Source organism: Rhincodon typus, chromosome 18 (assembly GCF_021869965.1).
Source record: "Rhincodon typus isolate 14 chromosome 18, sRhiTyp1.1, whole genome shotgun sequence".
In the NCBI taxonomy this organism is placed as follows: domain Eukaryota; kingdom Metazoa; phylum Chordata; class Chondrichthyes; order Orectolobiformes; family Rhincodontidae; genus Rhincodon; species Rhincodon typus.
In genome coordinates, this window is record NC_063349.1 from 1,171,993 (window position 1) to 1,187,872 (window position 15,880).

Sequence of the window (15,880 nt, forward strand, 5' to 3'; positions counted from 1 at the left end):
ATCCCACACTCCACCGCACATCCCACACTCCACCGCACATCCCACACACACAAGCAAACATAAATATTCATTAACATACACCAATAGATACACACTCACTTACAGACACACTCACATTTCCATGTCACTCACACACTAGCATATACCCTGACACACACCTACCCACATACTGACTTGTACCCATATACACACAAAGTGACATACAAACCCACGTACAGAGTAATGTACACAGAGCTATGCGCACACACATATTATCATGCACCCATGCATGCATACACACAACACACTAGTCCATATCAAATCACACCTGTACATGCTCTAACACACATCCAAATTTGCACATACTTCCACTCACACAATAGCATACAGGTGCTGCTGCTAACACATGCACATGCAGACCAAAATAAACCTGCACACGGGCACGCACCTATATACCTACACACCAGTATTCACTGACATAAATACATGCAAACATGCTGCTCATGCACAGACATGAGCACAGTAATGCACAACTCCACACAAACTCTTATCCACAAACCCACACCAACATGCAAGCAAACAAATGCAGAGACAAACTGATCTGCACACTCACACATAGACACAAACAGCCTTTTCTGTCATGTTTATCAGAGGAAGTTGAGCACAGAATGGGCAATCAACGGGTTTGAGACAGGATCAATGACATTTACCAGGTGCCAATTTGATGTATCTAGATTTCCAAACACACTTAAAACATCCTTGACACGGGGGGATATTCCTGGAAATCTGATATTATCCTACAGCTAAGAAAACCAGCCTGGAACCTTAAAACAGCTGTGCCATCCCTCTCTGCAGCAGGTACACACGGCAGTTGACTTGACTGAGATTTTTCCAAGACAAAGAGTAGTAAAAAGTTACTTTGCTTAGCTTCTTGCTCTCATGAAAGAGGATTTCAGAAGAAGCTGTAGGTCGGTGCTGCATTTGTGTTGACCATAGATCTCAGACCCAGATCATCTAGTATAGGAGTTGGGAGGTCATGTTACGGCTGTACAGGACATTCGTTAAGCCATTTTTAGAGTATTGCATGTAACTCTGATCTGCCTCCTATAGGAAGGATGTTGTGAAACTAGAAGGGGTTCAGAAAAGATTTATGAGGAATGTTTCCAGGGTTGGAGAGTCTGAGCCATAGGGAGAGGCTGAATAGGCTGGCACTATTTTCCCTGGAGCATTGAAGGCTGAGGGGCATGGATAGGGCAAATAGGCAAGGTCTTTTCCCTGGGGTGGGGAGTCCAAAACTAGAGCACATAGGTTTAAGGCGAGAGGGGAAAGATATAAAAGGAACCTAAAGGGCAACTTTTTCATGCAGAGGGTGGTGCATGTATGGAATGAGCTGCCAGAGGAAATGGTGGAGATTGGTACGGTTACACCATTTAAAAGGCGTCTGGATGGGTATATTAATAGGAAGGGTTTAGAGGGATACGAGTCAAATGCTGGCAAATGGAACTAGATTTTTATAGGATATGTGGTTGGCATGGATGGGTTGCACCGAAGGGTCTGTTTCGGTGCTGTATATCTCTATAACTTTATCTAGGGATCTGTCAAACTTTAAATTAAATGTGTCTTTTTGTTCTGTAAATGTAAATTCAGTGGTTGCCCGGAGGCAGACAGAGAGAGAGAGAAAGAGAATCAGAAAGACACTCTGGAATGCCACACATGACGAGGCGTCAAAGAAGCTTCAAAGGGAGAAAACATAACAAATTGAATTTGTAATCTCCTGGGAGAAACTCTGACTGGAAAAGATGTTAACTAAAACAGCAGTCTGGACAAAAGGTATATAATTACATTTTTCCCTTTCAAGCACACACAGGCACAGGGGTGAAAGTGAATTTCAGCCGTCATCTGTGTGTGTTAGTGACCTGACATGCTAGTTTGGGGAAGAATTTATACTGCGAGGGTCACAGCTCTGAGAACAGCTATTTAAGCAACTCTGCGCTGCAAATAAAGGAAAGAAAAAATACACTCTGCCAGTCAGCCATCACTGAAGAGAATCAGGACAAAAGTGCTTTCTTTAAACTGCAACACCAGGAATCTTTAAGCTGACTATTCTTACAATTCTTGCTGATGCTACTACCGTACAAGTCAGATCCCAAACTGAAACCAGATTTAAAGATCACATTTTATTTTTGTTCTGTTTTGGTTTTAATGAATGGGTCTCTTGCCGAAAAATAAGCATGCAATGTTACATATTTGCATTTAACAATAAAACAGAATTTTATTAACTAAAGATTATGAAGATAAAATAGAATGAACCTAACTGCCTACTTCAAACAAAAATTTAAAGATTTCTAAACAGACAGTAAAAGTATAATCCCATTAAACCAAAGCACTACTTTAGAAGATGAAAAGAAAAACAACTTTTATCTAGTACTCAAAACGCAGCACAAACACACCTTGTACTCAAAAATACCATTGATGCAGTACTTGCACCAGACTCCCTGCAGAAAACACCTCAATAGGTTGAAGTTGCTTGTGAATTTAATGTATGGACTGTAACTGTAGATAGCTTCATTGTTTCTTTCTGGAGCTATTATACATCTGAACTTAAGCATATTGAGATTTACGTAACCTCTTTAGGGTTTTATCCCAATACTTCTTATCTGGGATGAATACTAACACTTTACTCTGAAGTAACCTATTTCACTGCATCTTTCCCTTCTCTGCATTGGTCTATGAAACATTTTTAAGTAGTCCTGTGAAATCCTCAAATGAAACTTAAACTAAAACTGGGAAAAAAGCTCTCTCTAAAAGATATGAGACAACAAGGTGCAGGGCTGGATGAACACAGCAGGCCAAGCAGCATCATAGGAGCAGAGAGGCTGACGTTTCGGGCCTAGACCCTTCATCAGAAAAGCACCTTTCTTGGGATCATTGTGTGCCAACACCTTAGAGGATGATAGCTGGTTCTTTACTTCATTGAAAGCTTGTCTATACAGCCATTTCCAGGGCTGACCTATTTTAGGAGTTGATGCAAAGGTGCCAGGATGGATGCCAGGTTATGTACATACTTTCCATAATAATTTACCAGCCTAATAAATGACCTAAGCTCTTGGCCAGACATGAGAGCCAGAGCACCTTTGATTGCCCTTACTTTACCTTCCAACGGGTGTAACCCGGTCTTATCGACTCTGTAGCCCAAGTAGGTCACTTGGGAGGCCTGGAACACAAATGTTTCCCTTCTTAGGCATACATCTGTGTTGGAAAAACACCTTAGGGCTATTTCCACGTTATCTAAATGTTCCTTATTAGTTTTCCGTTATTAGAAGGTCATCTAGTAAATGGCGAGATGAGGTACAACTGTTCTCCATCATTCGCTGAAAAATTGAACAGGCTGCGAATACGCAAATGGCAGTCTTGTATATTGGTACAAGGCCTTATAGGTATTAATTGTAGCATCCTCAGGGAATCTGAGTTTAAACATAAATGCAAGTAAGCATGTCTCATGTCCAGTTTTGTGAAGGTCAGCCTCCCTTCCAGCTTTCTGTATGAATCCACTATTCAAGGGATTGAGTATTTATTCAGCTGCAAAAAGCAGTTTATCGATTGTTTAAAATCCCCGCAAAGGTGAACCAAAATCGGTACGACAAGTACTGCCCATTCCGCCAATGGACTGGTTTGATGATTCCTTCACTTTCCAGCCAGCTGATTTCTGCCTCTACTTTTGCCTGTATGGCAAATGGCACTGGGCAAGCCTTGCAGAATTGTGGAATTGCTTTCTGGTCAACATGCAAGGTGGCCTTGGTTCCTTTGATAGTCCCTGATCGTCTCTGATAGTGAGGCTATGCAATTACGTGCACTCGTGTTCCCCAAGCTTAGTTGGATGTCTATTTCCATCAGAAAACGTCGCAGTTCATATACTCCACTTGCCGCATTTTCCAATTGCCAGTTACAACACCTGTTTGAAATCCAGTTGGGCTTCAGCTATATGGTGTTTTGCACATCACTAATCCCATAAATCAGATGGTCTCTAAGCATCTCATTAAGGATTACACCAAAGACACAGACTTCTGCCAGCCACTTTAACCTCGCCAAAAATCCTGATACAAGTTCCCGTGGTTCTTGAATTGCCGAGTAAAAGTGATAGCATCTCAAAATTAGTGGAGGCTTGGGGTTGTAATATTTCTTAACTATGTCAATCAATTCTTGAAAGGTTTTAGTATCTGGTGCCTCAGGGAAAAGTTAGGCTCCTAATAATAGAAAAAGCTTCAGCTCTACAGGAGAATTACTCATTGCTTTTGATCTGCCACAATGTCATTTGCTCAGAAAAAATAATGCATTCTTTCAACATACTGGACCCAGTCCTCGACAGCAGGGTTGAATGGGTCAAGCTTCCCAAACAAAGGCATAATGTAAGAAAGAGATAACAAGGTGTAGAGCTGGATGAACACAGCAGGCCAAGCAGCATCAGAGGAGCAGGAAAGCTTACGTTTCAGGTCTAGACCCGAAACGTCAGCTTTCCTGCTCGGCCTGCTGTGTTCATCCAGCTCTACACCTTGTTATCTCAGATTCTCCAGCATCTCCAGTTCCTACTATCTCATAATGTAAGAAAATCTTACACCAACTCAAAGACGACTGTTGCAGGCGAGTTTCTTCAGGACTGTGCTTTACTCCTGTTGCCACTGAAATAACTCCACAGAGGCTGGTATCCCATCACCAATCACCCTTTATTTACACATGAACAGTCTTTAACTTTAGTACTGCCTCATTCAGAGTCAGGTACCAGATGTTAGCTCCAATCAGGGAACTCATATTCCACGAGGCCTAGCTAGCTGATTTCATTACTATCACTACAATTGTCTAGATAAGTACAGGTCCAAGAACAGTCATGAAGCTTGACACCATCCAGGACAAAACAGCCCGCCTGATCGCCATTACATCCAGAAATATTCATTCCCTCCACCACCAAAGTTCAGTAAAAATAGTGTGTACCATCCACAAGACCCATTGTAGAAATTCACCAAGAGTTCTCCAACAGCATCTTCCAAATCCACGAGCCCGACCATCTAGAAGGACAAGGACAACAGATACATGGGAACACCACCACCTGGAAGTTCCTCTCCAAGCCACTCACCATCCCGTCGCCAGTGTCCAAGGTTTGCAGCAGCTCAAGAAGACAGCTCACCACCATCTTCTCAAGATCAACTAAGGATGAGCAATAAATTCTGTTCTAGATAGCAATGCCCATGTCCCTTGAACAGACAATGACAGATCAGCTATATCACTTTACATCAGACCAGTATCTGTCGTCAAGGACCATACAGAGGCTAAGCAAAACAGACAGGAGGCAATTGTGACATTTAGTCAGAATTGACTACAACATCAAGCTATCAGTTCTCATCATCCTGATGAGATGCTAAAACTGAAGGCTGTCAGGGACACATGAAAATGTAGAACAACCATCAAAGTGTAGGCTGATTGGTCTGAGAGTAGATCAAAGTTATTAGACAGACAATTATTTGTTGAAGCAGTGAGAAAAGTGAACATTGATGAGATGCTGGCTCATCCATTTGAACATTACTCTTGCGTTCTGCTAATTGTGACAGATTCTATGTCAAGAAAAATAAAAATTGTAAGAACTAGGAGCAGAAGTATGTGTGTGGATATGTTTAATATTCTTACACTGATGCTAGGTGATTTCTAGATATAGACCTACAGCAGTTCAAACCTAAATAAGACAGTAGCCTCTGGCCTAGGATCTATGAAGATACTTGTTTGGGCTTACCGACCTGTAGAATCACTCCCTTCTCCAAAAGGCTCTGCTTCTTCGCAGTCATCACAAAATAATGTGTGTCATCCTTGTAGTAAACAATATTTTCTAAATCGACACCTGTGAGAAAGGAACAGCAACAGGTTAAACATGGTACAAGCAGAACTACTCAAACTGTCCAAATTCAGCCATAAACTCTGCTTCTCAGTCACACAGAACCTCAATCAAGCCTGTGTCTCACAGTCTGACCCATAGACAGCCTGGGAGTTAGCAGCCATTGTGAACAATACTCAGACAGCCTGGGAGTCAGTAGTCATTGTGATGAACCAATGGACTCCAAGAACAAAAACATGTAATGAACACACATAAAACATAAATTTAAAGTCAAATGGAATGCTGGTCTTTATTGAAGAGGGTTGCAGTATTATGCTATGGTAGTCAGGGTATAATTATACAGATGAGAACCCTCAGCACGGTTCCGTTGACAGGAAGAGGAGGCAGTGCTGATCCAGCAGAATTATGCTGAGACTTGGATAAATGTAAGGTGTTGCATTTTGGTCAGGCAAATCAGGGCAGGACTTATACACCCAATGATAAGGTCCTGGCAAGTGTTGTTGAACAAAAAGGTCTTGGGTACAGGTTCACAGTTCCTTGAAAGTGGAGTCTTAGGTAGACAAGGTAGTAAAGAAGGCATTTGGTATGCCTTTATTGGTCAGTGCATTGAGTATAGCAGTTGGGATGTCATGTTGCAGCTGTAGAGGACATTGGTTAGGCTACTTATGGAATACTGCATTCAGTTCTGGTCTCCCTGCTACAGGAAAGATGTTGGTAAACTTGAAAGGGTTCAGAAAAGATTTACAAAAATGTTGCTGGGGTTAGAGAGTTTGAGCTTAGGGAGAGGCCAAATAGACTGGGGCTACTTTCCCTTGAGTATTGGAAGCTGAGGGGTGACCTTAAAGAAGTTTATAAAATCATGAGGGGCATGGATAGGGTGAATAGACAAGCTTTTCTTCCCAGGGTAGTTTCATCATCTTTATAGTAGAGGGCATAGGTTTAAGGTGAGAGGGGAAAGATTTAAAAGTGACCTAAGGGGCAACCTTTTAATGCAGAGGGTGGTGCATGTATGCAATAAGCTGCCAGAGGAAGTGGTGGAGGCTGGTACAATTACTACATTTAAAAAGCATCTGGATGGATATATGAATAGGAAGGGATATTGGTCAAATACTGGCAAATGGGGCTAAATTAATTCAGGATATCTGGTCAGCATGGATGGCTTGAACTGGAGGGCTTGCTTCTGTGCTGTACAACTCTATGATTTAAAGGATAAAATGATGCAGACAGTTTACCCAAACAGGCTGCAGTCTCTTCAGCATAGAAGTTTAAGGGGTGATGAAATTGAGATTCTGAGAATGATTGCTCATATGTTTATAAAGAGAATCTATTTACTTAGGTGGGCAACAGGGCAAAATAACATAATTATAAAGCCAGGACTGTGCAGTGGTGTTGTCAGAAAGGGAAATGGAGAGCTGGAACTCTGTCTCTCTCTCCTTGACAAAGTTGCAAATGCCAGCTTTGAATCAATCCAATACGAACCCGTGGCTTCCCGCAGGTCCTGAAAAAACTTCTGGTTGAAGATGAAGGCAACGCCACTGATCTCCTGCGCCTGGGCCTCCTCCCGTGTGTGCCGGTTAATGAAGTTGGCAGTGATAGCAATCGCCAATTTCCCCCGGAATTCTTTCCTCCGAAACCCTTAAACAGGAAGATAGAGTTACTCAGAGGCTGAGGAATCAATTGTAAATGAACTCTCATTCAGTGAGAGGTGTTCAGCAGGGGACTGGCCATCAACTCTCAGTATCTGAAAACAGAAATACAGTGCACAAAGGATTGGAAAAGACAAATAGACTGGAGCAAGGAATAGTAAGATATAAGTTTGGACCAGGCTAATCAGGTCTAGGATAAGCTGATAATGAATAAATGTATGAAGCACAGTATTAGATTGTTGAGTTGCAATTACAGATAATGCTTTAACCTCGATAGTCATTGGCGGCTGATCATGTCAAGGGAAAGTGAGAAAACGAAATAGAAATGACAAGGCAATAGGGCAGGATAGCAATAACTAGAGTGGGACAGGACAGGATAGAATGAAAGAGTGCAAGAACAAATCAGGTCAGAGTTGGAAAAAGTGGTAAGAAAGGCAGAATGAATGGCTTTTATCTGAATGCATGTAGCAATCACAACAAGATTGATGAGTTGATGGAAAGAAATAGGTATGATTCAATAGCCATTACAGAAACATGCTTTCATGGTGATCAAGGCTGGAAAAATTCAGAGATATTTGACATTTTGTAAGGAAAGGAAGAAAATGGGGCTACTTTGCTAATAAAGGATGAGACCAGTAAAGTTGTGGGAAATGCAGTGCCTCAGGAGGTAGAGGAGAGATGGACAGGGAATGGTGTGTCCAAGCAGTGGGGGCAGGAGTGACAGGTAGAAAGTGCCTGCTCCTTCACAAAGTTCATTATTTCCCCACTACTCCTGATCCTTCCATTGCATTCCACTAACCTTCCAGAGTGTTCCTTCGACCATCAGCACCAATCACAGCATCGAACTCAAACTGTGTCACTTTGCTGGTTGGAGGATTTATCTCTGCTCTCCAGCCGGCATCTGCAATCAGAAATAAGCCCAGCTAATAGTGACAGGCATGGTGGGCACGATATCCTGCAGGACAGGCACCTGTAGGACCAGTGACAGGACTGGTGTGAGAGGCCCTATTCAAGTTCAGGATTCCTGGCTAAAGCTACGACATTTATGAGTATGACAGAACATCAGAATCTGCTGCCCAGGCACTCTCTGAATCTCTAAAAGCTGTGATTTTATAGGGAAAAGTTGCACTAGTCGTCTGATTGGTATCTTAAGTGTGGATCTCGGTAAAAGTGAAGCTACCTCCCAACCATAATTAGAGGTCATTTCAGTATTTTGATATAAACTGGCACACACACACGCCTCTCACACAGACACACACACACCTCTCTATCTCACACACAGACACACACACACCTCTCTCTCACACATACACACACACACACCTCTCTCACTCACACACACACACACCTCTCTCTCACACACACACCTCTCTCACACACACACACCTCTCTCTCTCACAAAACACCTCTCTCTCTCACACACACACCTCTCTCTCTCACAAAACGCCTCTCTCTCTCACACACACACACCTCTCTCTCTCACACACACACACCTCTCTCTCACACACACACACACACACACACCTCTCTCTCACACACACACACACACGCACCTCTGTCTCTCTCACACACACACACACACACACACACACCTCTCTCTCTCACACACACACACACCTCTCTCTCTCACACACACACACACACACCTCTCTCTCTCTCACACACACACACACACCTCTCTCTCTCTCACACACACACCTCTCTCACTCACACACCTCTCTCTCTCACACACACACACGCAGGACCACACACACACACACACGGCACCACACACACACACACACACACACACACACACACACGGCACCACACACACACACGGCACCACACACACGCGCACACACACGGCACCACACACACAGGCAGCACCACCCACACACACACAGACAAGCAGCACCTCACACACACATACAATCACAGATAGTACATCATACACACAGAGACACAGGCAGAAAGTACTTCACAAACATGCATTCACCAACAGTACTTCATACACACATACACGCAATGACAGCTCCTAACACACGGTAGCTCCTTATACACCTGACCAACAGAACCTCATATGTGTACACATGAGCACCTTAAGAGTCTCTGACACATGCAGATAAACAGACATACTGATAGCATCGCACACATATACAGAGACAACACCACACACACACACGCACAAACACACCCACACAACCTCATCTCCAACAGCATCTTATACATAGTTGGATGCCACCATATATACTGATACATGTCCCCAAAACCTCTACCCTGCCATTCCCATGTTCCACCTTACCACTTCCAGGACCAGTAGGTTGTACCCAGTGTCTCTATTAAATTCACTTACTTGGATTATTCTGGCCTCTGGGTGGGAGCAGTCCGCGGAATTCCACATTCAGATGAATCTCAACGCCCAGGATCAAGGCAATCTTCAGCAGGACAAGCTGCAGCTGTCGAATACCTGTCAGTGCAGAAACAGTTGTGAACAGACAGTGCTCAATGTGTTCAAACAGACTTCCCTGACACTACTCACACTCAGATCCTGCAAATGAGCCCATTGCTCATTACATTCTGTGCTTGTGGGCCTTACATCATCCAATTCACTGCTGCTCCTCAACTTCATTTGAATCAGACATTCAACAACTGGAGGCATCACAGTGAGCTACAAGGCTGTTCTCTCAAGTTAGAAACCTCAGTCACAAGGTAATGTGTTGAACGTCCTCATAGAGAGGTCAACCTCTGGGACATATGCGTAGAAACTGAACTAAATAGGTTATCTGGAAAATACGTTTGAATGCAATGACGTGGAGTGACAGGAGCAAAACAAGAAAAATAATTCACAGAAAGAGGGAGGCCTGGAGGTATTGATTATTGAAGGTGGCAAGAAAGGTGGAGCGAGCAGTAAATAAAGCATACAGCATTTTTGGCTTTATTAATAGAGGCATAAGGAGTAGAAGAGCAAGGAGTTGATGTTGAATTTGTTTAAGACATTTGTTAGACCTCAGCTGGAGTACTGAATACAGATGTGGGCACCACGTCATTGGCAAGATGTGAATCCATTAGAGAGAGTGCATAAGTGATTTACAAGAATGGTTCCAGATGAATTAGTTCAGTTATGAGGAGACACTGAAGAAGTTGGGACTGTTCTCTTTGAAAAAAAGAACATTAGCAGGAGATTTGACAGAGGTTTTCAAATTCATGAGCAAGCTGGAGAAAGGGTGAAATTGTTCCCACTTGGAAAAGAAACAAGAACAAGAGGGCACAGATTTAAAGTGATGTGCGAAGAAGTACGGGTGATGTGAGAAAAATCTTTTTCACACAAGGGTAGCTAGGATGTGGAATCCACTGGCTTAAAGGTTACAATGTTTCCTGCCTCAACAACTGTCCCAGGCAGTGTATTCCAGACACCCTCTGAAGAAGGGTCTAGGCCCGAAACGTCAGCCTTCCTGCTCCTCTGATGCTGCTTGGCCTGCTGTGTTCATCCAGCTCTACACCTTGTTATCTCACTCTCTGAGGGTAAACTTTTTTCCCCAAATTCCCTCTAAACCTCCTGCTTTTCACTTTAAAATTATGCTTCCTTGTTATTAACCCTTTCATTGAGGCATTCAAAGGGCACTGGAATATTATTTGGAGAAATTGTGGAGAAGGCCATGCGGAGAAAGGGGATTACTATTAGGGAATAGAACCGGTGCAAGTATGATGGGTTGAATGGCCTCCTTCCACACACACACACTCACTCACTCTCTCTCTCACACACACACAAAAACACAAACAGATTGTAAACAAGACCTCACACTTAACATGCATTGTCTGACCTAAAATGTCACCTCTTTTTTACACTGATGTAACCTTTAGTTCTCTCAGGACTGTGACTTGAAAGAAATTCAGGGATTTACACATACATATTAACACATACATACATACATATTCTAACTGATTAAAGATTTAACAGCATCTTACATTTGTTTAATACATCCTCATTAATGGTGTGACCCTTTGATCTATTACTTATAAATTCTGTGTCTGTTTCCACCTCTCTCACTAACACCTGAAGAAGAAGCGAAGCTCTAAAAGCTTGTGTTTTCAAATAAACCTGTTGGACTATAACCTGGTGTCATGTGATTTCTGACCTTGTACGCCAGTCGAACACTGGCACCTCCACGTCATGGCTCCATCTGACAAAGCCATGTTGATGATCCCTAATTAACACATGCCTTTCCAAGTGGATATTAATTTACTCCTTCAAAATTTTCTCTAATAGTTTCCCTACCACTGACAACAGACTCAATGGTCTGTAATTTGCTGGTTCTTCTCTACCATCCCTCTTAAAGAGTGGAACCACGTTAGCTGTCCTCCAGTCCTCTGGCACTTCACTGTGGTCAGAGTGGAATTAAAGAGATGGGCAAGACAGGGATAAAAGGGAGAGATGGGGAAGACATGGACATGGGAAGAGATGGGGAGTGACAGGGATATGGGAAAGATATGGGAAAGACATAGGGAAGACAGCGATGTAGGGGGAGGGAAGGGAAACATGGGGCTACAGGGGGACAGATGGGGAAGATGGGCATACAAGGGAATGAGATAGGGATGGAGAGGGAGAAACTGGGAAAATAGGGCTGGGGAGAGTTGAGGAGAAGTGGAAAGTTGAGGAGACGAGGAGGGTTGTTGAGAGTCTGTGAGAAACAAGATTTGTTAGCAACGGATGGAGAGTTATGTAGGGAATCCAGAAGAGACAGGCAGATTCTGGGAACAATGGTGACTGTCTGGAAGTCAACGGGAGATTCTGGGAGAACTGACAAATTCTAGTGGGTCATATTTCTCCAGGTTAAGTGTAATGTCAGTGTAATGGATAGGAAGATAGTAACTCACTGATATGGTCAATGGCTCCGGCACAGAATTTTCCATAGATCTTCTTTGCTCCCAGGTTACGCAGGTCCTGAATAGTGTACGGCCACAAGTGCAAGACATTGTTTCTAGAGAAGGTGTCCCGTTTCTCTACGATGATAGCTTTGGCTCCAAGGAATGCTAGCTCAATGGCCGTCCGCAGGCCACAAGGACCAGCTCCAATCACCAGACACTGCAGGTTGGTGAACAGAAGCTGCAGTTAGTGGGGTGAATACAATACAAGTCAGACAATATCAACTGGTGTTGGGCAGCTGCTGAGGTGCAGCGTTACTGATCAAGAGTGCTCAGTAGGGCAGTAAGGAATGGTTAACAAGCAAAGACTTACATCATCCTTCAGAACGCACATAGTGTAGTTTCACCCATTCATAACAAGCATTCCCCCTCCTCAGTCCTTGCCCCCTCATGGTCCCACATCTTCTCATATCTCATCCCACTCTTCACCTCACTCCCAATATCCTTTCATATCCCACACAGCCGAATGCCACTCTTCATTTCACTTTAATATATAACCCAGTCTAATCCCATTCTCTCCCACATCCTTTAATATCCCACCCTCCCTTCGCACTGTTTATTATCCCCCATACTAATCCCACTCTCTTCCCCGCACTGTTTATTATCCCCCAGTCTAATTCCACTCTCTTTCCACACTATTATCCCCCAATCTAATCCCACTCTCTTGCCCATCCTTTAATATCCCACCCGCCCCACCCCCAACATTGTTTATTATCCCCTAGTCTAATCCCACTCTCCTGACTGACTGGCCTACAGACACTGAGTTCTACAGAAGCAATTGTGAGTTGCCTGTGTATTTGTGTTTTTCTTGAGAACGTAGACAGGGTGGTTCAAATGACAAACTATGAAAAAAGCACAAACTCCTTCAAAGAGCCAATAAGGGCACAAGAGGCTATGTGTCTAGAAGAGGCATGGGAAACTCCAGTTTTACCTTTGTATTGGCACAAGCTGTGTTCTTCTTGTAATCCTTGTGACTTCCTCGTTTGTCCAGTTTTGAAAAAAGTGCTTTTGCTTTCCAGTAATTGAGTTTGGATTTAAGCTTGGGGTAAAAGTTGGGAAAATCAATTTTGGTGATGGTTAGAATCTCACATAGCTCCTGAAAACCTTTGAATGTGCCTTTGCAGGTTGTTGCCTGGATGAAGTTATCGAACAGCAAGTGGGATTGCTCAATTTTGGATTTCTCTCCATCCCCCATGTTGCAAGGCCACAGTCCCGAAACACAGGCCTGGATCAGTTTTTGCCCTTTTTCAGCTGACAGTCTCACTCATTTTGACCCTTCAGGAAAGACAATGAGATAAATAATTAATCTGGATCAGTACCTGCTGAATGTAGCTTTCCTTAAACAATCCATCATTAACAGTACACTCCATCATCAGACTCAACAACTTGCTGTCAGTTATGACATGGGCAGTAAAGTTTTGGATAACCTCAGGTCATGAAGGGGAGAAAGTTGGGACACTGACCAGAAATACATTGAAATGATCAGAACTAAAGGTGATACAGACAGTGAAGGAGTCTCAACATCAGATGAACCAAGACAGCAATGAAATAGGGCAGTATTATGGAAGCAGAAATAGGTGGCATCTGTGATAGCATGAACATAAGCTCAGCAGGTCACTGGTGTATGGAGTTTAAAGTGGTGACTGCAAATGATGGCTTTGGTCTTCCCTAATCTTTAATGAAAGATCTGTCTGCTCATCCATACAGGATGTCAGATCAGCAACCTGATAACTTTCATAACATTGGAGAATCAAGAGAGGTGGTGGTGAATTGGGTGCCATCAAACTGTCCATAAATTTGTGATTCATTGCGTAGAAATGATGGGCATGAATCAGAGTTTTACTTGAATCCATTTAAAGAGACACTTGCTGAATTTGTATAGTTGAGATAGGCTTGGAATATTTCACTTTGTAAATAAGTGCAAGACTAAGGAAAGATGGGTTCCATTTCAGTTCCAGCTTACCTCGCTGTCAGGAAGTTACAAGAATTGAAACATAATCAAACTTAATCTGTACTTTCAGAGCAAGCACTCACCCAAGGGAACAATTAACAGCATTTTACAAGGGCCAGATTACATCACTTTGTCCACACACCCACTGACCAAGTTCAAAGTTGGTAAACTGACTTTAAAAGCAGTTAACAGTTCACTAAAGAATAGGGGAAGGAGGGAATGTGGCCAGACCATATCCAACCCCATGACAAACAGAGCACAGCCAGTACACCGGAGGGTTGGTCACCCACTTTATTTTACACCTCCTCACCTGCTTTCAAATACAAATGCTGGGTTTCTGTAAAATTCACCTCATGAGTACAGGTAAAGCATCCTGAAACACGGACCAGGCATCTTTCACAGGATGTTGTGACGTGGCAAAGGTAAAGACAGCCACTCACCAGACTTCCTTCAATTACTGGAATGCATTTCCAGCAGGAGTAAATAGCCCAGCAACAAATCCTTGGATCATTCTGATGAGTGTAGAGAAAGCTTTACTCTGTATCTAATCACATGCTGTCCCTGGCCTGGGTGTTGATAGCCACAACATAGAGGGAGATTTAAGAGATCAGAGGGTACTTTGCTTTCAGTTTAAAAGCGTACAGGGTGCTTTACTCCTCATCTAACCTTGCGCTGTAGTTGTCCAGGGACTGTTTGATGGGGACAGTAGAGAAGAAGCTTTACTCTGTATCTAACCCCATACTGTACCTGTTCTCAGAGTGTTTGATGAGGATAGTGTCATGGGGAGCTTTACTTGCAGTTTAAAGAGTAGTGGGAGCATGCCTATCAGGTCAAAAAGAAAAGAAGATTTACTCTCTAACTAACCCTGTGCTGTTTTTGTCTTGGTAGCAATTGATGGAGACAGAGAAGATGATTAACTGTAACTTACCAATTGTGGGAGTGGAGTGTTTGATGGGGACAGAGTTGTGGGGGCTTTACTCTGTATTTAACCATGTTGTCCCTGTCTTGGGAAGTGCCTGATGGGGACAGTGTTAACGTAGCTTTATTTTCACATTAGGTGGAGGGTGAGGAACAGGAAGGGTTCAGGGAAAAGGGACTGTGGGGTAGAGTGGTGAGGGAGGGGAGTAGTCTGGAGGAGTCTGTAAGGGGAAGTGTATGGGGGAGGGGTCTAGTGCAGGGATTGGTTTGGGGTAAGGGTGTGAGGGAAAGGAGAGTGGGTGTGCGAAGAAGTGTTGTGGGGGAGGGGGAGAGGAGCAGTGTTGTGAGGGGAGAGGGGGTGAGTACCTTGAGCGCGGGTTGTTCACATCCTGGTCTTGTCGAGGGCCTGAGGATGACGGTTGTTTTTGAAATAAACGATTCTCATAAATCACTGCCCGGAGTGCGCGTTGTGAGAGTTCACTCGATCAGCTACAGGAGCCACGGTAGGTACCTGTCCTCGGGGGAGGGGTATTTACGCCTGGGGTGCAATGTACACTGGGGGGGGGTTGGAGAGGGATATTTACGCTGGTGGGGGGCGGTTGG

The 15,880-nt window shown here is 43.5% G+C and overlaps 1 protein-coding gene across 1 annotated transcript in view; it reads right to left on the bottom strand.

Moving 5' to 3' along the window:
- mical3a (microtubule associated monooxygenase, calponin and LIM domain containing 3a) overlaps window positions 1-15,880 on the bottom strand; it is a 385,628-nt gene that overhangs the window by 232,540 nt on the left and 137,208 nt on the right. Inside the window, exons 3-9 of the mRNA XM_048607801.1 lie at window positions 13,340-13,683; window positions 12,361-12,568; window positions 9,839-9,952; window positions 8,303-8,404; window positions 7,337-7,492; window positions 5,759-5,863; window positions 5,555-5,582 (exon numbers count right to left, since the gene is read on the bottom strand). Coding sequence (XP_048463758.1) covers window positions 5,555-5,582; window positions 5,759-5,863; window positions 7,337-7,492; window positions 8,303-8,404; window positions 9,839-9,952; window positions 12,361-12,568; window positions 13,340-13,603 — 977 coding nt within the window. The 5' untranslated portion in view covers window positions 13,604-13,683. The remainder of the gene's footprint in view (window positions 1-5,554; window positions 5,583-5,758; window positions 5,864-7,336; window positions 7,493-8,302; window positions 8,405-9,838; window positions 9,953-12,360; window positions 12,569-13,339; window positions 13,684-15,880) is intronic.